Here is a 23,857-nt window from a genome sequence, read left to right on the forward strand (position 1 = left end):
AACACACATTGAGTAGTTAGTGCCAAGAACAAAGTACTTTTAGGTGTCTAAGCATCTGATCCTGACTACAACCCTGAAGGAGGCAGGTACTATTATCCCCATTTTACAAATAAGCAAACTGGAACACAGGCCATATAGCAAAATAAATTACACACAAAATAGTAACTCGGGCTACATTTCAAAGGATGTGTAAGAGATGCCTGTCAGAGAAAAGGAAGAGCACAACAGCAGAGGGAACAGCGTAATTATAGGCACAGAGTCATTTCAAGGCAGCTCAGAAATAAGCAGAAAGATAAACGTGCCTGAAGGGTAAGAAGGGGGATTTTTTTCCATGAGGCACTTTCCTGCAGAGAACGGCCTGAATCAAAGAGAAAATACCCTGTCAACTTAGTCTATAAGAAACTCCTAACAGTATTAAAGGGAAACCTATTGTTAAGTGAGGCAGGAATCCAGTTACATTTCATATGCCCTATATATGTGCAGGGTAAAGTACCATTACCCTCTAGTTAGTCCATTTTGTTTACTATGATTCAATCGTCCAGAAGTACATACTGAGGCGGTAGTGCAAGCAAGAAGTTAGAACATACAGGTGGATGATCTATCTTTCCAGAAAGAAAAATATATAAGCAAATAATTATAATGTGTTGTTACTGAGTAAAGTAAGCCATTTCCTTCAGATATGTTAGAACAAAAAATACATATTGCAGTCTCTTTAATAAGGGATCAGAAATAGACATTTACAAAAGCCTTAACATAGCAAATGAGCATCACAAAGAACATGGAAGAGATGTTCCAAAATGCTGTTATGTATACTGCAATTGGGAAAGACTATTACATATGAAAAGTGATTTGCAGTTGAATTTAAAAAGAGTTTAGAAATTTAAAAAATCATAAATCAAGACAAAAAAGGATGATTGTAGATCATGGATACATTTTTAAGCTATGTAGCAAAGGAAGCTATTAAGAATGGATAAATATATTTGACTATATAAAATTTTTAAGCATCTATACAATTAAAATTAAAGTTAAAAGCTGGTGAAAACCTATGCAAATATGACAAACAATTTATATCTCAAGTATATGAAGAGCCTGCTCAAATATTTAAGAGCATTTTCTAGGCCCTGTAGTCAAACAACCAGTTCTCACAAACATACATATAATTGGCAAAATGTTCTAATTAACTTGTTGAAGAAATACTAATTAAAGTATTAAAGGCATTGTTTTGTAGGTATTAAATTTGGGGGAGAAATTCCCACTGTGATTAACAAGACTGTAGAAAAAAATGATACATTATCAACCATCACAACTGACCTTTCTGGACAAACATATGGCTGCACATATGAGAGTCATAAAAACATCTGCACTCTGATTCATTATCCCACGCCTAAGAATCTATGACAAAGAAATGATCTTAAGTATGAGAAAACCTACAAGTTTACAAATGTACAATTGTCCTATACGGAGACAAGTGAAATACAATGTAGCAACTTGAGGAAATACTACATAGTCATCATTCAGTCACTGCTAGGTTCTGCCGCTGTTGGAGAAAACAGACAAAAATAAAATCAAAATACAATGTGGTAATAACATTAATAGCCAACATGACATGATAATATGACTTTAAGACAGGCACTGCTCTAAGGATTTTACATATGAAGATAGGCAAAGGAGAACACATCAGGAAATGGGTAACTCCAAGGGAGTCTTAAAGGATGAGTAAAAAGTTCCAAAGACATGGAAGTGTGACAGGCTTCGGATTTTAGGGTAAGAGATTCTATGTATCGTATGACAATATAGAGATGAGGACAAGCACAGCACGTTTGGAGAACTACAAGCAGTGATGCTGTCACACAAAGGCTGTGATGAACAGTGCGGAGCAATGTGGTTAGTAAACTAGGTAGGGGGCCAGATCACAGAGGGACAGGAAGATCAAGCAGGGGAGTGACAGATGGATTTTCATTTGAGATGGCTTTGACAGCTGTCTGGAGGGCAAATTAGACGACAACAAAACCACGCTAGGGAACTCATTATCAAGATGTTGTAATACTCCAGATGAGAGTAGCAGCCTGACCCAAGAGAGTGATAACAGGGAGGAGAAGGAATCAGAATTAGGAGATTTTGGCAAGTGACTGCATGGGAGAGCAGAGCACAGAAGAGCAGTCAAGAACGACATCTGCATTTCTAGCCTGGGTGATACGGTGAATGGTTGGGCCACCAAAAGAAAGGGAGAAAAATGGAGGACAAATATGTCCAAAAAGGTCTATTTGTAAGTTTTAAATATATTGTTAGAAGTACCTGTAGGTGGGACATACAGTGGAAATGTCCAGTGGGCAAGTGGATTACTAAATATGAAAGAGATTTTTACATGTTATCAATATATATGTCGTAAATGAAATCAAGAAAGCAAAAAGTTCAAAGAGGACTGAACTAAAGATATAAATCTACATTCTAAAGAAGAAAAGGGACCTACAAAGGAAAGGGGGGGCAATGCTGAGGGGTACAAGGAATTTCAGAGAGAAGTGACACAAAAACCAAGGGATAAAGCTTTTAAGACAGAGGCCATGCCAAATGTCTACAAGATTAAAACCAGTGTCTATTCTCACTTTTCCAAGCTTCCGTGTAAATTAGAAAGGGGTTTAAGGACAGTCAAGGGACTGTTCTGATTTACTGAATTTAAGATAGGTAAAATGTGGGAATTTAGAAACAGGCTGAAGAGGAGGTAGAGAAAGCACACGGAAGGCAGATGAGAGAGGAGGATGTAGTCAGGTCCTTAACAGCAGCAGCAAAGAGAGTCGGGAACACAAGAAGAAAGGGTGGCCTTCCACAGCACGCGGCCACTTCTCCCCTGTAACTGGAATGAAGTGAATGAGGATGACGATAAATGCAGGTAAGTCAGAGGGCAAGAAGGCAGGTGGCGGGAGATCTTGCTTGACGAATACAAGGCTCCCTGCAGAAGCTGAGAAGAGGGGCTGAGAATGGGGCTTGAGGAGAGAGGTCAATGTCTGGAGTAGCTCATCAGCAGAATGGGAGAGCTGTCCTGAGATAAAGGATGGACAGGAGGCAAGCAGGTCCAGCGGAGACTTCAGACCCTAAACTGGCACAAGTCATCCTATTTCTATCATTTTAAACTGAACTGCTAAACCATTTTGGATGAGAAGGTGACACAGTTGGGGATTTGCTGACAAAAGTCCAAGAGTCAGTGTACTGGAGAGAGACAGCATCAGCTATCACATCTCGCCTTGAAAAAGAAGGAAGAAGACTAGGAATGATCTGCCTGAAAGGAAACGGAGCTGGGACAAGAAATAAATACTACATAACAACATTTCTATCATGTAATATTAAGCATGCAGACAAACTAGAAAGGAGCATGGAAAAAACGAAGACACTAGTTGTGTAAAAAAGTTGGAATTAAATTTTTCTCCTTTAAATATAATTTCTTTATAATTTCTTTATAATTTTTCACAAAAAAGTTTCAGGAAAAAAGTCAATTTTACTTTTAAAATGTCAGTCAGAAAACTTAAGAAAGCTGAGAGATGATCAGAGTCATTTAAGTCAATGGTTCTCAACTGGCAGCAGAGTTTAAAGAAGAGCCGTGCGGCTGCAGACCCGCTGATCAGAGCACGGTTACAGGCACGACAGCACAGGAGCCAGAGATGGGGGGAATCTGTGCAAGGACAGGCAGGGAACACACTGAAAAGCCAAGATTAGAGAACTAGCTGTGACTACTATCCCACATTCTTTTGATTCGATTGTTTTCTATACAGTCTTGTTCCCAATGTCACTCCACATCCTATGAGAAAATTGTGTCCTCCGACTCCTAATATCAGGCTTGCCACTTGACTTGTTTTGGAAGCTACCTATGCTACATCCAGGCAGAATGTACATGTGGCTCTGCAAATGCTCTTCTCCCTCACGGACAAAAACAACACGTCCCAGGACAGGGGCTGATCCTTCAGCCTAGATCCCAGAATGAAGACAACACAGGAAGCAGAGTCCCAGCCCATCTCCAGCTGATGTGGAACACTGAGAACTAACAAGTGAGCCACCAATATTGCAAGGTTTTTTGTTAGTGCAGATGACTATCAAACACTGCCTAGCATACCCTGAAAATAAAAAGTAAAAGCAACCAATAATTTTACTTGGAAATATCTTTTTTTTTTTTTTTTTTTTTTTTTTTTTTTTTATATGTTTTTGTTTTTTTTTGTTTTTGTTTTTTTTTTTTAAAGATTTTATTTTTTCCTTTTTCTCCCCAAAGCCCCCCAGTACATAGTTGTATATTCTTCATTGTCGGTCCTTCTAGTTGTGGCATGTGGGACGCTGCCTCAGCGTGGTTTGATGAGCAGTGCCATGTCCGCGCCCAGGATTCGAACCAACGAAACACTGGGCCGCCTACAGCGGAGCGCGCAAACTTAACCACTCGGCCACGGGGCCAGCCCCTACTTGGAAATATCTTAAAAAATCAAGAATACTCATGTGTGCTTAAGAAATAAATTTGTGCTTCAGAACAGTTGGAAAAGAAAAGAGCTTTTCTCAATGAAAAGTAGACCTGAAGATGAGAATTATAAAAAACATACTTCCAAACACTCTAATGCACCTGCATTTTATAATTATATTTTTAAACATGAAAAAAGATAAATTAATCTCATTTTCAGAATATTTCTTCAATGTGATTATATATGAGAAGTATCTATTAATCCTTTTAATTTTATTCATAGTCATATTTTAAAAACTGTTATTCATAATTATAAAAAAAGAATTTAAAAATTTAATGATTTAAATAATAAAGAATTCTCCACTATTAGTACTACAGAGATAAATGATTATCCAACTGATAAAATAAATTCAAATTAAGGCACCACCAGGGATATCATTTTAACGTAATAAAGTAGCAAAAGTTAAAAGCAAACCTGATTAAAATCCAAGACAGCAAAGCTGCAGGTTTCAATACATTTACTACTAAATGTTTTAACTTTTATTGCTTTATAATTTTAGTAATAAGAAAGAATTCTGAAAACTTCAGCATGGCTACCTAGTCATACCTTATATATCTGATCACCATCTTCCGGTTCCGGACTGGACGGCAATGACAGCTGAACATCGTGCAATGAACCACTTCCATCGTGCTGTTAGAAGAGAAAGGAAACACGAGGTTAACAGAGTAACCGTAGACATTCCGTTCAACTGGAATTCACCCTAGACCAAATGCCGGCACAGCAAGGAACAAAGAGGAAGTAAGATTTTGGAAATCTCCTCCCCATCTCCACACATCGGTAGAAGGAAACGTGGAAGAGGAAAAAAGAGAGTTAGGGCAAGAATAATCTGTGGAAATGGATACAAGACACTGTATGAGGGGACGAAGCAGAAAGTCACTGAAAGTTTTAGAGTGGGAAAAGGAATATGGGAAATTTCCTAAAGAATTTTAAAATTACCTCACCTAGGAAAAATGTAAACTAAAAGCCAAATTAAATCTGCTTTGCTTTAAATGTGGTATTTTAAGTATAAAGGAATCAGAAACAATAATATTAAATAACTCAGCAAAGCTTGACCACAAAAATCATTTGATTAAAAATGCTAGACACGAGTACACATTTTACATGACTATTTATACGCAGTCTGAGAATGGGTAAAACTAATTTCTGTGCTAGATATCAGAAGAACAGTACTCAGGGAAAGGGGGTTACTGACTAGGAAGGAACATTCGGGAACCTATTAGGGTGCAGGAAATGTTCTATGCCTTGACTGTATGGTGGTTATGTGGGTACACACATGAAAAGTTCAAGCTACCCACACAAGGATTGGTATACCTCAAGAACTTTACTGAATGTATGCTATACCTCAACAAAAAAGTTAAACTTTTTGTCCTTAAACGCAATAAAGAAAACGACAGGAGAGTAGTATTAAGTTGTACCCCTTGTTGAACAGGTTTAGGAATAACCAGCTAAGAAATGGTTTGTTTGATGATTCAGGGACAATCTCAAAAAGGGTGAAGCAGTGAAGAATATTCCTAGGATGAGAGTAAGGGACTGAGCTCCTGACAAAGGCAGTACCACTGTGGTTTGACACCGTGTTTGGTCAGATGGTACCCAGCTGCCTTGGGACACCCACTGAATCAACGACCTTCAAGGAGAACCATCACTGCAATCTTCCTCAGATATACCTGTCCAGAAGGAAAGTCCCCAGACCACGCAAATGACCTGCATTGAAACAAGAGTGCTAAAATTGAACATAAGCATGTAGGTCATTTTCTTTTTTATTTACTGTACTGTATAACTACTGAATCAGAATCTCTAGGGATGGGGCCTAGGAATTTAGAAAAGCTCAGCTGGTAATATTGATTGACAGCAAAGAATAAGAGTTTGCCAAATTTCTAGCACAGATAAATTACATTTTTATCGGTGATAACATATGGACATTACAACTTGACCTGAGAAGGGAGGCAATGTCCTAATGCATAAGAAATGTCCTAATGCATAAGAAACACCACATTAAAAAACATTAAAAAAGAAAGAAAGAACTTTTACAAGACATCTCAGTGGAAGGACCATCTCTGCTGAAATGCCTGACACAGAAAGACAGGGCCAGTCTGGCATACAAGTATGTATTTGAGAAAAGCAGGACTGTAAAATTTGACTTACTGCCAAACATCTACATCTTCCTGTCCACTGCAAAGCAGGAACCCCAAGGAATGAGAGACAAGACAAGCACACACTGCTTTGCCTTGGACATGGATGTCACTGTGGGAAATATGCAGCAGAACAAGAAAAATAAAACATCAACCTTCAGGACAGAGGAACAAAAACGGGAGCCCAAGGAAAGAAAAAGTATCAGAGAGACCACAAAGTACCAGGAGCTCAGGAAAAGGACTCTAGAAAGTTTCATGTAAATTTCTAGGTTCACCCCCTGAGCAGCATTTACCTGGATCTGATCCTAAATGGCATATTAAAGACTTTGAGAAATAAGCTAAGACCACTGCCCCAGTCCAAAACTAGCCTCTGGAAGGTGCAGACTCAGAACTGATCTGGTAAGCACGGCAAAGTCTTTCTTTGAAAATACAACTGACGTTACAACTACAATCCAAAGGTGGCTAGTTGGAACTTGTAGCATAAACCCCACCAGACTGTTTGCCTGCAGGAAAAAAAAAAAAAAATCAATATTCTCCATAGGATTTAAACAAAATCAAGAGACTCATAACACAACATCCAAATATCTAAAACACAATCCAAAATTACTCAACATATAAACAACAAAAGAGACTCACACAGGAAAAGACAATCAACAGACATCAATGCCAAAATAATACAGAAGTTGGAATTAATTGGAAAACATTTTAATAGAGCTATTATAAAAATTCTCCAAAAGTAAGCGTGAACCCTTAAAGAGAATATTGAGAAAGTGTCAACAAAGAAACAGAATCCATAAAGAGAAAACAAATGGAAATTTTAAAACTGAAAAGATCCAATAACCAAAATTTAAAAATGCACTAGATGGACTAAATACCAGCATTTGAGATGATAGAGTGAATTTGACAGATCAGTAGAAATCATTCAATCTGAACAATGAAGAGAAAAAGATTCACAAAAAAAAAGCAAAAAGAAGAGAGTCTGCTGAGGCAGCTGTGGAACAGTAACAAAAGACCTAAGATTCATCACGTCATCAAAGTCGCAGAAGAAAGGGTGTGGGGCAGAAAAAAATATTTGAAGAAATAATGGATAATTACACCTCAAATTTGGTGAAAGATCTGAATCTGCATATTTGGAAGTTCAATTTAAAAGAACAGAAAATAGACAAAATGTGCTCTCTGAACATGAGGGAATTTTACTAGAAATCAATAACAGAAAGATAATCTTCACACACCTGGAAAGTAAACAGCAAACTTCTAAATCATCCATGGGCCAAAATTACTAGTTACAATAAACCAAGGTAAATAAGAAAATATTTTGAGATGAAGGAAAATGAAGACACCACATATCAAAATGTGTGGAAAGCAACTAAAGCAGCGGTTAGAGGGAAAATTATCACATGAGATGCTTGTAGCAAAACCAAGGCGTCAAATCCACAACCGGGACAAAATAAGCCCAGAACAAGCAGAAAACAATGAAGAGCAGAAATTAATAACATCGAAGATCAAGAAATAGAGAGAAATCAATGAAACCAATAATAGCTTCTCTGACAACTGCAAAACCTCTAGCAAAACTGCCAAAGGGCAAAGAAAGAAGGCGCAAATGAGACACACACAGGACACAGTGACATGTGTCAGGACGGAAGCAGCGACAGATGACAGACATCTCGGGCGTGAAAAGCAAACATGGCAGTAATAGTAGGAGTGCCGCTATGCACACAAATCCTCCATGAAATGGACAAATTACTCTAAAACCACGAACGATCAAAACTCACTCAAAATGAAACACACAACCTGAGTAGATCTATGACTTTTAATACAATGAACTCATAGTTTAAACCTTCTATAAGAGAGAAAATGAAGGCCTGATGTTTTCCTGACAAATTCTTCCAAAATTTAAAGGAATAATATCAGTCCTATATAATCTTAGAGGAAACAGAAATCAAATTAATTAGAAAGTTAATCAAATCAATTGATGAGGTCAGCATTTCCCTAATACCATACAAAGACAGTATAAGAAGACTATATAGATCAATACCCCACATGAACAGAGACTTAAAAATCCTTAATAAAATATCCGTGAATCAAATGAAACTATATATAAAAAGGAAAATACACCAGGAACAAAGGGGGTTGATCCTGGGAATGCAAAGCTGGTCAACAGTGGAAAATTCATCCTATCAAGAAATATAAGATCTATATGATTATCCCAATAGATACAGATAAAGTTTCTGACAAAATTCAACACCCATTCATGATAAAAACTCAGCTACCTAGGAAGAGAAAGGAACTTGCTCAACCTGATAAAGTCCATCTAAAAAGCTCTACAATTAACTTCACATTTAATGGTGACAGAATAAATGTTTTACACTTAAAACCAGGAACAAGGCACTCCTATTCAATACTGTACTGGAGTTTACACCCAGTATAATAAGGCAAGAAAAGAAGAAGAAGAAAAAAAGACAGACAAACAGGAAAGGAAGAAATAAAACTATTTCCATTCAGACACTATAAGTTTTGGTGTAGTAAATCCCTAAGTGTCTACAATAATATTACTAGAACTAATATATGAATTTAGAAAAGTCAGGATACAAGATCAACATACAAAAATCTACTATTTCTATGGCAAAGAACAACTGGAAATGGAAAACTTTTAAAAGATTACTATTTACAGGAAACCAAAATCCACAAAACAAAAAACAAAACCAAGAAAGAAACAGAAATCCAAAACTAAAAAAATATGTATTTAGGCACAAATCTAACAAAATACAGACACTCTATATTAACAACAAAAAAAAACTGATGAAAGAAACCAGAGATGACCTACGTAAATGAAGAGAGATACTCTGTTAATGGACTGGAAGACTCGATATTGTTGACGCGTCAGTTCTGTTCCAAATTCAACTACAGATCAGTGCCCTCACAATCAAAACGTCAGCAGAATTTTTCGTAGAAATAAAAAAGCTACTTCTAAAATTTATATCATAAAGCAAAAGAACTAAAAGAGAAACAATTCTGAAAAGAAGAACAAAGTCGGAGTAACACTACTTCATTTCAAGACTTACTATAAAGCTATAGTAATCAAGAGTGCGATACTGGCAAAAGGACAAACACTGATCAAAGGAACGGAATAGAGTCCAGAATTAGACCCACACACGTATGCTCAAAGGCATTTGAACAAAAGTACAAAGGCATTTCAATAGAGAAAGGACAGTCTTTTCAACAAATGGTACTAGAACATCCACGTGCAATAAAATTAACTTTAACCACACTTCATACCACATACAATGTAAACCTACATGTTAAACTTAAAACTATAAAACTTCTCCAAATAAACACAGAAAATCTTTGTGATCTAGGGTTGAGCAAAGATTTCTTAGATATGATACCAAAAACATGATCCATAAAAATTGATAAATTTGACTCAGACCTTCTCTTTAAAAAACTATTAACAGAATGAAAAGATAAGCCACGGACAAGGAGAAAATATTTGCAACAAGTGAGGTAAAATACTGAACATATTGCCTAACTCATAGACAGCATTTATAAATTGTTAGCTATTTTTTAAACAATAGCAACAACAAAAATAACTATAATGTGAAGGTCTAGGGTTTTTACCTGACTTCATTAACTCAGAATCATACCTAGTTGCCCAAAAAGCTAATGCTATTTTTTTTCAATATTCATTTGTTTTGCCATTTACATACCTGATAAAAGACATATATAAAAATGTAAAGAACTATCAAAAATTAACAATAAGATAAAAAACATTTTTGTTAATGGGCAAAAGAACAGATATTTCACCAAAGATACAGAAATGGCAAATCAGAAAATAAAAAGATTCTCAACATCATTAGTCGTTAGGCAACTACAAATTAAAACCACAGCGAGATATCACTGCACATCTATGAGAAGGGCTTTTGAAAAATACTGAGGACGCCAAGTGTGGCTGGCAAGGACACAGAACAACTGGAACTTCATTAACTGCTGGTGGGAATACAAAATTGTATAGCCACTTTAGAAAACAGTTTGGTAGTTTCTTAAAAAGTTAAATATACAGTCATGTGTCACTTAACAATGGGGTTCACTCTGAGAAATGTGCTGTCAGGCAATTGTGTCACTGTGCGAACATCACAGAGTGCACTTACACAAACCTAGACGATAAAGCCTACTGCACACCTAACCTGTATGGCACTAATCTTATGGGACCACTGTCATGCACGTGGTCTGTCATTGACCAAAACGTCATTACACAGCACATGACTGTATACTTAGCAAACAACCTAGCAACACCACCCCTACGTCTTTACCCAAGAGAAATGAAAACACACTCACATGAAAATCTGTGCATGAATGTTTATAATGGCTTTATTCATAATTGCCAAAAACTAGAAAGTGATACAAATATCCTTCAACCGGTAAATGGATAAACAAACCATGGTACATGCATATAATGGAATACTACTCAGCAATGAACAGGAACAAATTACTGATACATGGAACAGCATGAATGAATTTGAAATGTATTATGGTAAATGAAAAAAAGACAGACTCAAAAGACAATATAACATGCGATTCCATTTATGCGACAGTCTTGAACAGGCAAAACTGCAGAGACATAAAACAATCTAGTGGTTGCCAGGAGGTAGCAGTGGGTACAGGGATTGACTATAAGAGGAAAAATAAAAGGAATTTGGGGGAGTGACTGCAATAGCTGCACAGCTGCATGCATTTGTGAAAGCTCACGGAACTGTACAACAAAAACGGCTGAATTTTACTGCATGTAAATTATACCTCAATAGAAATGCACAAGGTTGAAAAGCGCCCCCTGGAAAGTCATGCTAACTCGGGACTTGTGAATATGACTTCACTCAGAAATAGGATCTTTGTAGATGTAACAAAATTGAGGTCACACTGGATTATGGTGGGGCCTAAATCCAATACGACCAGCGTCCTTTTGAGAGAAATTTGGACACACAGACACACAGGTCATGCAAAGATGGAGGCAGAGCCTGGAGCGACGCATCTACAAGCCAAGGAATGCCCAAGACTGCCAGCAGCCACCAGGCTAGAGAGGCAAGGAAGAGCCTTCAGAGAGCACACGGCCCCGAGGACACCTTGATTTCAGATTTCTAGCCTCCAGAACTGTGAGAGAATAAATTTCTGTTATTATACACCACCCAGCTTGTGGTATTTTATGTCTAGAAAACCAATCTAAGACCTGACAAAAAAACAATTAAAAGCAAACGAAGAGAGAGAGAAACACCAGATAAATCTCAACAATCACGAGACAAAGAAAGCTGACATAGCAATATCATTATAACACAAGAGGCAAGGTAGAATTAAAGATGAAAAGTATTAATAAGGATAAACAAAGTCTTTAGCAATCAGAGGAACAGTCCGCCAAGAAGATGGGCCAATAATAAACATTTATAGACCGAATAAAATAGACTGACGATACTAAAACAAAAATTGACTGCATTAAAAGGAGAAATTGAAAGACCCGTAATTATAGCAGGAAATTAACAGACTCTCAGAAATTCACACATCAAAGACAAAAATTTAGTAAGGGTAAATAAGAATGGATACATAATTAAAAGCCTTCATATAATAGACATACTGCTACCTAAAATATAGAGAATATATATTCTAATCAAACAAACGTGCAACAGTCACAAAAACTGACCACGCTCTAAAGCGGGGCTTAGCATCTATGGCTCAGAGGACAAATCCAGCCAGATGCCTATTTTTATTATAGTCCAAGAGCGAACAATGATTCTTAAATCCTATTTATATTATAGTCCAAGAGCTAACACTGATTATAACATTCTTAAGTAGTTGCATTTTAAATGGTTTTATAAATATCTACATAATAGGCTCAATTTTGCTTTTGCTTGAAAAAGCTAAAATATTTACTATATGGCCCTCTAAGGAAAAGTTTTCCAAACCCTGCTTTAGGACACACAGGGACTATCAACACATTCTAAAGAATTTATATCACAAAGCTATTATTCTTTATTATTAATGTACTAAGATTAGAAATCAATTAAAAAATGAAAGCCCCATATACCAAACCAATATTTTTGAAAATTAAAAAAAGTTTTCAAATAAGTTTATAGTATACCCAAGACATTAATGTTTACGTATTGCGATGCCTTAAAGAAACAAAGAATCTTCCTTTTTTTTTCAACTGTCTAGCCGTCTAAATTTAGATCAAAGAAGGAAAAAGCTATTACTTCCATCAAAGCACAAGAGCTTAAAGATCATGAACACAGTCTCCAACTGAATCAATTAATAAAACTACCTCCCCTCCAAATAACTCCGACACTAACCAGTAGTAGTACTCTTTATTAAACCTTGTCCGAGACAAAAAGTGTGCAGGCCAAAAGTAGGAAAAATTTGAGAAAAGTTTCCTTAAGCATCAGAGGGGGAAAAAAATCATAAAATGGACAAAAAATATTCTCTTTTTAAAAAACAGTGAAGAAATAACCATCATGCATGTGATGTTCACGCTTCACATTACACATACTAAGGAGCTAACATTTCCTGACCAGGGCTGGGCACTGTTCTAAGCATTTTGCATGAACTTATTTAATAAATGGCTTGATGCAAAAATAATATATAAAACTACAACACACCACTGCACAAAAAACGAGCATTCACATTTAACTGATTGTCCAAGTACTCTGGGCTGCTTTACTGAGCAAAGTGTCTCAGCAGTTTCTATAGGTTCCAGTTAGGATTTTGAACTCCGAATGCAATTAACCTTAAGTTAATTAACTCTTCTGTCATTAGTATTTGATTAAAGATTCAAAAAGACAGATAAAACTTCCTCTATTCTAACAGCATTAGGGGTCTACTGTCAGCAAACCATCCTTCACTTTTCTTTCCTGACATAGCATAAAGGTAAACTTTTCTTCTAATATTAATCTTCCACACATTAACTTGTTGGAAAACCCTACAACAAACTCCGTCTTACCCAGGTGGTTCTTCCATGAGTTTGCAAAAACTGGGCTCTTCCTATGAGTTCCAGAGCAGCTGCAATGGACATGGACACTTGAAATGACTAACAAAACAGTTTGGCAGCACTGACCAATCTCTGCTGACAGGCATCATCAGTGAAGTCAACAAAGCTGCCTTGTGTTTCGGATATGCTACAACACAATCACCAGAGGCACGCCAGGAAAAGGAGGAGGGGAAGAGGAGAGACTGATTTTTTCTTTTTCTATTCAAAAAGGTACTTTTTAAAAATACAAAGGCATATGGATGAATGATCACATCACAGCACACTGACTCTAGAATGTGCACTGAGAATAATTTTTGAGTAAGGCTGTAATTCACCTATGAGATTTAAAATCAAATGATTGAAGCTACATTTGAGAGGATTTAAGAAATACAGACGTACAGAGCCTGATTTTCATTAAGTGCTTCCAAGAAGAGGTGATCTTAACAGATGCTTAGGACAAAGATATTTTAAAACAGAAAAATCTACCTGGTATTCAACTTGACTAGAATGTTATATACGGACAGATTCTTTATAATAGTCTAAGCAAATATTATTTACAAATTTCTTCTGTTTAGATTTTTTTAATTAAACCTAAGTGTTTAATTTGTACATATCTGAACCAGAATATCCTTTTCTATATGTTTCTTTTGTCACTTAAAATTAATGTGCTGTAAATTTCTTCTAATTTTTCTACATTTAAAAAAAATATTCAACTCTTCAAACCATCTGAGTTTACTATATCATAAAACAAACAACTAAATAACTGCTTCTATACTACTGAGTTTTTCTCAACATTTACTTGAAAATTCACCTCTGTCCAATCATTCTTTAGCAGATACTTCAGCATATATTTCTGAGTTTTCTCTTCTGTTCCCTAGCTCCATTTTCTATATGTGTTAGCATTACACCCTGCTTTAAAGGGTTTGTTCCCCCCTCTCTTTTTGTCCTTCTCAATGTACACAAACCTCATCCTCTGGTGCTAACAATTTTGGAGTCATTTCGATGAATCCTCAAAATAAAGCTTGTTGTGACTTCAGCTGAAGTTGTATTATACCTGTATACAAGTACTTGGAGGAACTATAGGTTCCTATCATACACCTACAATCATATACTTCTATCTTATCTTTGTCCTTTGTAACACATCATTCTTATACTTATTTAATAGTTGTATGTTCTCCTAGCCTATAAGGTGGCTGTCTTGGTTATTATATTAACACACATGTAAGTTAATGTTGATAATATTTAGCATTCCTGTAGAACATCAGTATTTTCTTTACAATTTTTATACAAAGTTTTGTAGGTTTCTTATAAAATGTCACAAACATCTCTCAGAAAATTGATGATTTAATGTATATTGATGCAGTAATTATTTCTAGTTAAACCTATGATTTATTATCCTTGGAGTCTTGAATACAGGTGCTGTTTATCTATTAGAACAGGTCTTTTTTTTTTTACAGGATCATGGCCCACAACAAGAAATACATTTTATATCACACCAAGTACACATATATATACATACAAATATACATGCGAATGTGTGCACGTGTGTGTGCATATATTTATATAAGGATGGATGGATGGATGGATGGTGGACAGACAGAAAGATATAGATATCATATTAAAAACAAGTTTCACAAAACAGTATTTGTCCTTTATTACATGTGATGCCCCTAACAGTTTCTGTACTGTTCTGCTTTACTAAGAAAAAATAATAGTTATGACGGAGAACAAAAGTGATTTCAAAACCCACTAATCAGTTGTAATGTGCAATTTTAAGAACAATGCACTAGGCACAGGACAAGAATTGTGACTTCTTTTCATCTTCATTACTACCACAATCCTTGATACTCAACAGGTGCTTAATAAAGTATACTGAATGATGGAATAACAATAACTAAATGAATATTAAAGTAAATGGAATTAGCTTTTTGGGTAGCTACATAAAATTGTGAGCAATGCAAACAAATAAAAACTCTTGACTTTCACATTTTTATCATTATTGTTGCTATTAATGTTAAGATAACAGCTAACATTACTTACTTTCTATGCATCCAATACCACGGTTAGCACTTTATCTGAATTTCCCCATGCATTCTTGTTTTTCACACCCACAACACACCAAGCAGACACTTCACGAATTCTTTACAACAGTCCTGAGATAGGCGATATTACAATCTCTTTATCGTTTATGAGGAAATTTAGGTATAAAAAGTTTAAGTCATTTGTCCAAGGTCACACAACAAACAAGTGCAAGAACTGGTCTGAATTCAAATCTCAACCTTGGAATTTTCTATTCTAATTTTTTGAAATTACATTTATTCTTATTAACTTTCATCATTAATATGCAGAGAATTAATAATATTCCAATTATCCCACAACTAAAAACAACTGAAATGTCTATCAAGAGGTAAATGGATAAAATAAAATTGTGGGACATAAATGTACAATAGAACACTATTCAGCAATAAAAAGGAAGGTACTGATACTCACAAAACACAAACGAATATCAAAACCATTATAGTGAGTGAAAGCAACAGAAAGAACACACCTTGGATTGTGCCATTTAGATGAAATTCTAGAACAGACAGAACTTTAGTGACAGAAAGTAGAGCAACAGCTACCTGAGCCAGGTTTGAGACAGGACTGACTGCCAAGGGACAGGAGAGAATTTTAGCAGCTACAGAAATGTTCTATATCTTGATTGTGGCTGTGGTTACACAACGCTATATATTCATCAAAACTCAAACTATATACTTAAAATGGGTGCACTTTATTAAAATGTAGATTCTACCTTGATAGTGAATAAAACTTTTTTTTTAATTTTCTTCTTCTTCCACTTCACTTTCCTTTCCCTTCCTGAACAAGCCGAAACAGAACAAGATAGGTTTTCACCTGAAAGGACAGCCCAGCATGAAATTTCAGAGCCTAAGTAAGTTGAGGAATGTGCCCTGGCAGGGGGGCAGCTTACCACAGCAAGTCAGAGCCCAAAAGGGTGAAAAGGGCATCCACAGACGGGATAGGGGAACAATTTGATACCAGAGTCAAGCCTGAGCAGAATTAGCACGGCACATGCACATATGGGCAGCCCGGTGGGCTGTCAGAGTCCAAGGAGAGTGAGGTGGGCATCCACACATGGAATGGCCTGGAGAGGGCTACCAGAGCTCAAGAAGCATGAAGAGGACATCTACCCAGGAAAAGGCCCAGTGCCAGGGGTCAGACTCAAGTAGGGCGAGGAGGGCATCCATATGTGAGCATCAACTGACATGTGGTACCAAGCCCAAACAGAGTGAGGAGGCATCCAAATGGAGAGGGAGACTGGTGTGCAACGTCAGGGCCTGAGCTGAATGAAGAAGGTGTATACAGATGGTGGGGAGTAGCCAGGCATGGGGATTCAGAATTTCAGTGAGGAGAGAAGGGCAGCTGCAAGGAAGAGGTATGGACAGTGGTGGTAAGAAATTGGTTACACCCAGGAGGACTGATCAAACGAGTAAATATATTTTAAAAAATAGAAACCAATTCTCTCACTGTCAGAGAAAGGAGTCATAAATATGGAAAAAGAAAAATGCTGTATTTAGATTGGAATTGAAGTTATGAGTACAAACTTATCATTTTCAGTATATTTAGACAGATATAGAAATAGTCACAAGTATGCATATAAACACTCACAAACACATGCATACATGCACATGCATGTGCACGCACACACACCCCCTCAGAAGGCTTAAGGGCACTCATGCCCCAATAGCAATAAGCACACCTAGCCCCCAGATCTTGGATTCTAAATACCATTCCCCACTAAAAGGAACCACGGCTCCTTGAAAAAAAAGGTTGTTTCTAGGTTGAGATACGGAAAATACTAAATAAGCCTGGGACATCTTGTATTGCCAAAAAGGAAAGAAGTGCCCAAAGAATGATAGGTACAAGTCAAAAGGACATAGGAGCCAGCCTAAAAGCGCTCTCAAATGCCAAATCTTGGATAGTCTGAGCATCAAAATAAATCATATTAACATTATAACTGCATAATTTAAGAAACCAGGAGCACATACTAATATAAATAAATCACTGAATAAATAGGAAATTTGACAATGAATACGATATTTATATAGTTTCAAAATTCCTCCCTACAAAATACTAATTAAAATGGGAAAAGAGTAATTTCACAGTTGAGAAGGCTTGCAGACAACACCTTTATCAAGTGATCAAAGTTACCATCACTAATGGGACAAACCAAAATCAGGTGCCACCAGATCGGAAGCAAGGAGAACAATGCAGCACCTGCTTCTGTGACATTCCTGTCGAAGATGCACAACCTATACCAACCATGTATGTCGGTTTGGCTATGTAAGAGAAACCAAAATTGAAGGGCATTCTGCAGACTAACTGGCCCAAAATATTAAAAAGTGTCAAGGTCATCAAAGTCAACGGAAAACTGAGGAAGTACTGTAGTTTGAAGAAAACTACAGAGACATGACAAGTGAAAGCAATATGTGATTCTGAAGTGGATCTTTCTGCTATAAAGGACATTACCAGGACAATTGGCAAAATCTGAAAAGGCTCTGAGGATTACATAGTAGTAATGGATCAATGCTAAGGTTCTGATTTTGATGACTGTATTGAGCTTACACAGAAGAAAATCCTTATTTGTAGGAAATATACACTTGACATTTGGAGATGATGCTCTTTAACAGGCAACTCACTCTCATGTGATTCAAGAAAAAAAGTTTTTGAAACTTTAAGTACCTGAAATGTTTTTGTAAGAATGAGAATGTTTCAAAAAATTTTTGTTTCAAAAAATATCAGAAAAAAACACCAAACATTGGAAAGGAAAAACATAATTGTCACTATTGCAGATTGTATGCTTATCTAAATAAAAATTCCAAATAAATCTATGGGTAAATTATTATAATTAATAGTAATTGTATCAAGGTTGCTAGATACATAAACTCAACAAATAAAAGTCTACTGCATTTCTGTATACCAGCAATAATCCATTAGAAAATGGTAGCACTCACAATAGCAACAAAGACTTTAGGTACTAGAAATAAATCTAACAACACTGCATAATTCTTTTAAGGAAAAAAGTATAAAACTTTATTGAAAAAAATTTTTAAATCTAAATCAATGGACCTCTACATCACATTTTTTAGATACAAAGTCTTATAAATATTCTAACACGTTAATTCTTCCTGAAATTGAACTATTGATTCAATGCTATTCCTATTAAAATCCCAAAAGAGTTTCTCATGAGACTCAACAAAATGATTCTAACATTTTATGGAAAAGCAAAAGACTAAGAATAGTTAGGATACTCTAGAAGAAGAGTAAGACAGGGAACCACAACGATGTCTTATCATGTCTTATTACAAAAGCAAGTTAGATTATATAAGTTGGCACCGGGAGTGTGTCAAGCATACAGACACCTGGTTTTTTTAAAGAGCAGACACTGGATATCAGAGGAGAAAAAATGAACTCTTAATAACTTTTAGTACTGAACTGATTATCTACATGGAGAAAAGCGAAAGTGGACCTCTATCTCACACCTTATATACACCAAAATCAGTTCCAAGGTATTTGTAATTTAACTATGAAGGTCAAAACTCTTAATTTTTTTAAAGAATAGGTTATTTTTATGACTTCAGAACAAGGAAGGATTTCTTAAACAAGAATTTCTAAAAGCACAAACCACAAAGAAAAAGTCTGGGAAATCAATTACATTAAAATTGAGAGCTTTTGTTCATCCAAGGGTACCAAAGAGTGGAAAAGCAGGCCACAGAATAGAAGAAGATATTTGTATCACACATAACCAACAAAATACTTACATTCAGAACATACAGAAAACTCTAAATCACACACACACGGACAAACGGCATGGCCAGGCAATAAGACTGCATAAACATACAAAGAAGCTCAACTTTTATTAGCCAGTCAAATGCAGAATAAAACCACAATTAAATATCACTATATTCTCACCACAAGAAAAAAATTAAGAAGCTGGAAAATACCAAGTGTTGCAGAGATATGGAACAATGGAAAACAGCATCTCCTACTCCGGGGGAGTGAAACAGATTGAATAGTTTTGGAGAATAGTTTGATATTTCTAGAGTTGAATATTTCCATGCCCTATGACTCAGAAATTCCACTCCTAGTTACTCCAGAAGAATTGGCCCATGTGTACCAGGAAAATGTTCACATCAATATTACCTGTCATTGCAAAAAAACGGGAAGGAAACAAAATGGGCATCAAGAGTAAAACGGACAAAGAAATTGTTCTCAGAAGAGAACAATACAGAAATGAAAATTACTGAAATAAAACCAAACATAAATATGAATGAACCTTAAAGAAAATTCTGAATAAAAGAAGTCACAGAGAAATAAGTATAATTTCATTTATATAAAGTTCTAAAAGAGGCAAAATTAACATTCCCAGGGATACAAACACAGATGGTTCAAACTCAGAAAAGCAAGGGAAACACTGGATCCCGGGAAGGGAAGGTGCTGCCATCGGGAGCGAGCACAGGGGAACTTCTCACTGCCTCATTTCTTGACCTGGGTGGGGAGCACAAAGCGGCTGCACATTATTCATTAAACTGCACCCTTATATCGTACATGCTTTATGTATATCTCATAACCTTTTCTTTTCCTTGAGGGACGAGAACAGTCTGATGATAGAGAAGCATGAGTCCCTGGCTTTTCTGGGTTTCTCCGCCACCAAGTAGCAATCGTGCAGCAGCTCCTCAACTCTTAGTGAACTCAGTCGGAACGGTGCTGCTCTAAGTATTTCATCCCCCTACCACTGCACGCCCACACACACACACATGCACGCATACACATGCACGCATGCACAGAAATAGGAAAATCATGGGAAGGAAAAATTATTAGTATTATTATCAACATTGGAGGTGAGAGGAAATAAAACATCTGTATATCATACTTGACAATTCAGAAAACACTATCATACACTTTATTTTTATCCCCAAAACAGGTAGACAGAGCATGAATCATCAGGATCAAATATTTTGCAATCCCAAAGAAAAGGTCAGAAAGAGGTATCATCGTACTCTTCTCATTATTTCATCTTAGATTGTTCATTTCCTGCTCCAGGGTCAAAACAGATGCTGAATGTGACAACACCATAAACGCAAACACGGAAAGTAACGAGGGAAGAAAGTACATGAGCATAACCACTTTGAAACCCGTTCTGCAGTATCTACTACAGCTGAATACCTATACACCTTATGACTCAGCTAGGTATTCCACTCATAGGTGTACACCCAAAAAAGTGCACACATAGTTCACCAAAAGACATATACTAGAATACTGCAGCAGCCTTGTTCATGAAAACCAAAAACTGGAAAACTGCCTAAATATCTACAACTATAGAACAAATGAGACAAATTGTGGTATATTCACATCACAAAATACTCTACAGCAATGAGAAAGAAAGCAAAAAATGGATGACTCACAAATATAAATTGAACAAAAGGAGCCAGACAAAAATAGTATATATGATTTCATTTATATAAAGTTCAAACACGGGCAAACTCATCTGTTTTCAGAAATCAGGTTGTCACCGTTAGAAAAGCAGGGCAGTGACTGGAAGGCGTTAATGTGCTGGCAATGTCTGTTTCCTGCTGGGTGCTGGCTCAGATGCACAATGCTTAGCGGGGGCCTCTCTGGGTTTTGAAGGCAACATATTCCTCACTTGGGTCTGTTATTGCAGCCCACTTACCAGGTGACTCGAACAGCTGCTAGTTCTGACTGGGGGCAGAAGGCTCTGCCACAGGTTCAGGCTGCTGTGCAAGCTGCTCTGCCACTTGGGTCATAAGATCCAGCTGATCCCATGGCGTCAGTGACAAGGATGCTGTTTGGAGACTTCAGCAGACCTCTCCAGGTGAATCTCAGTGCAGGTCCATAGAATTGTGGAGCAAAGCCCTGCCATCCTCTGTGGATAACTACTCTCCCTTTGAGAAACAGCTCTTGGCCTGCTACTGGGTCTTACTAGCAACTGAATGCTTAACCTTGGCCACAAGTTACCATGCGACCTGAACTGCCCATCATGAACTGGGTATTATCTGACAAAGTCATAAAGTTGGGTGCGCACAGCAATACTACATCAGCAAATAGAAGTGGTGTACACGTGATCAGATCAAAACAGGCCCTGAGGATACAAAGAAATTACACGAACAAGTGGCCCAAAAGCCCATGGTTCCCTGTTCTGCGACACTGCACTTTCTCTCCCAACCTGCACTGCGACCTCATCCTATGTTCCCTACGATCAGTTAACAGAGGAAGAGAAGACTCAGGTCTGGTTTACAGATGGTTCTGTACGATATGCAGACAACACCTGAAAGTGGACAGCTGCAGCACTACAGCCCCTCTGGGACACTCCAGAAAGACAGCAGTGAAGGCAAATCCTCCCAGTGAGCAGACCTTCAAGCAGCGCATCTGGCTGTTCACTCCACTTAGAAGAAAACAATGGCCAGACCTGCGATTATGCACCAATTCATGAGCTGCAGCCCACAGTCTGACTGGTGGTCAGGGACTCAGAAGGAACATGATTAAAAAATTGGTGACAAGGAAATCTGGGGAAGAGGTATGTGGACAGACCTCTCTGAATGGGCAAAAAATATGAGATACTTGTGTCATATGAATGCTCACAAAGGGTGACCTCAGCAGAGGAGGATTTTAATAATCAAGTGGAGAGATGACCCATTCTGTGGACACCAGTCAGCCTCTTTTCCCAGCACCCCCATTATTGCCCAACAAGCTCACGAACAAAACGGCCACAGTGGCAGGGATGGAGCTTATGCGTGGACTCAGCAACATGGCAGACCTGGCTGCCACCACTGATAGTACCTAACTTGCCAGCATCAGAGATCACACAGCCCCTGATATGGCACCATTCCCTGCGTAATCAGCCAGCTGCCTGGTGGCAGGTTGATTACAGCGAATCACTTTCATCATAGAAGGGGCAGTGTTTTGTCCTCACTGGAACAGATACTTACTCTGGATATGGATTTGCTTCTCTGCTTGCAGTGCTTCTGCCAAAACTACCATCAGTGGACTTAAAGAATGCCTCCCCAATGTGGGCGGGCCTCATCCAATTGGCTGAAGGCCTGAATAGAAGAAAAGGTGGAGTAAGGGAGAATTCTCTCTCTCCCTCTCTCTCTTTCTCTGTCTCACTGTCTTCGAGCTGGGACATTGGTCCTCCTGCCTTTGGACTCAGACTCACACTAAAACTTATATCACTGGCTTTCTGGTTCTCAGGCCTTCAGACTTAAGACTAAAACTATACCATCAACCCTCCTGGGTTTCCAGCTTGTCAACTGCAGATCCTGAGATTTCTCAGCCTCCATAATCGCATGAGCCAATTCTTCATAATCAATCTCTTCATATATATATATATATATATATATATATATAAAATATGTGTGTGTGTGTGTGTGTGTCTCTCTCTAGATATATACACACACACATATACACAGACACAGATATACACACACCCACACACATATACACAACATTAGTTCTTTTTCTCTGGAGAACCCAGACTGACACAAAGGCAATTCCTTCAAACCGGTAATAGACACTAAGGGAAAGTCTAGAAAACATGAAGGTGGTTTTTCATTTGTCTTTATCAAGCAGGGCCCTTTGATCATGTCCCAGAGACCAAGAAAAAGACAGCAATGAGAGTCCACTGGATTAAGGGATAACCAGCAACTAAGGCAGGTAAGGTACTTGTAAAATTGTTTGATTAAAATCAATCTAACATGCATTTATTGAGTACTAGGTAATAGAAATTTTATATATTTATAAGTAAAGTTCTCAAGAGCTCTACAAAATTCTGTTATTTCCAATAAGAATCAGGCTATAGAAACCATTTTTATGCTATTTGTATTTTCACTAATGATTTCTCTTTAGCATTCTTAAATAAACTAATTCCATCTTATAAAGGAAATAGCCTAACTAAACTTTGCTAAAAATAATGAAGGAAAATAATTCTGTCTGAGTTTAAGGCACACTGCCTTGGGGCAAGCCACTTGGAGGAGAGAACACCAAAGCAAGAGAACAAAAGAGATGCAACTACTGCTGTCTACGTGGACATTCATCTTTCTGAGCTAGCAGTCAGTCAAATCTTGGAGAGCTTCACGTTTTATTGAAGTAAGGGTGACTCCTCCCCATAATATCAATCTCTTATGAGTAGCCCCAAGCACATACTGAATGCTGGTGCT

The 23,857-nt window shown here is 37.2% G+C and overlaps 1 protein-coding gene across 13 annotated transcripts in view; it reads right to left on the reverse strand.

Annotated features, from left to right (window-relative positions):
• Nucleotides 1-23,857, reverse strand: part of CCSER2 (coiled-coil serine rich protein 2) — a 172,441-nt gene that overhangs the window by 37,432 nt on the left and 111,152 nt on the right. For all 13 annotated transcript variants that reach the window (XM_023648788.2, XM_070265650.1, XM_070265649.1 and 10 more), the window contains one exon: nucleotides 5,040-5,123. In XM_023648788.2, the coding sequence (XP_023504556.1) occupies nucleotides 5,040-5,123 (84 nt within the window). The remainder of the gene's footprint in view (nucleotides 1-5,039; nucleotides 5,124-23,857) is intronic.

The sequence above is a fragment of the Equus caballus genome, chromosome 1 (assembly GCF_041296265.1).
Source record: "Equus caballus isolate H_3958 breed thoroughbred chromosome 1, TB-T2T, whole genome shotgun sequence".
NCBI classification, from domain to species: Eukaryota; Metazoa; Chordata; class Mammalia; order Perissodactyla; family Equidae; genus Equus; species Equus caballus.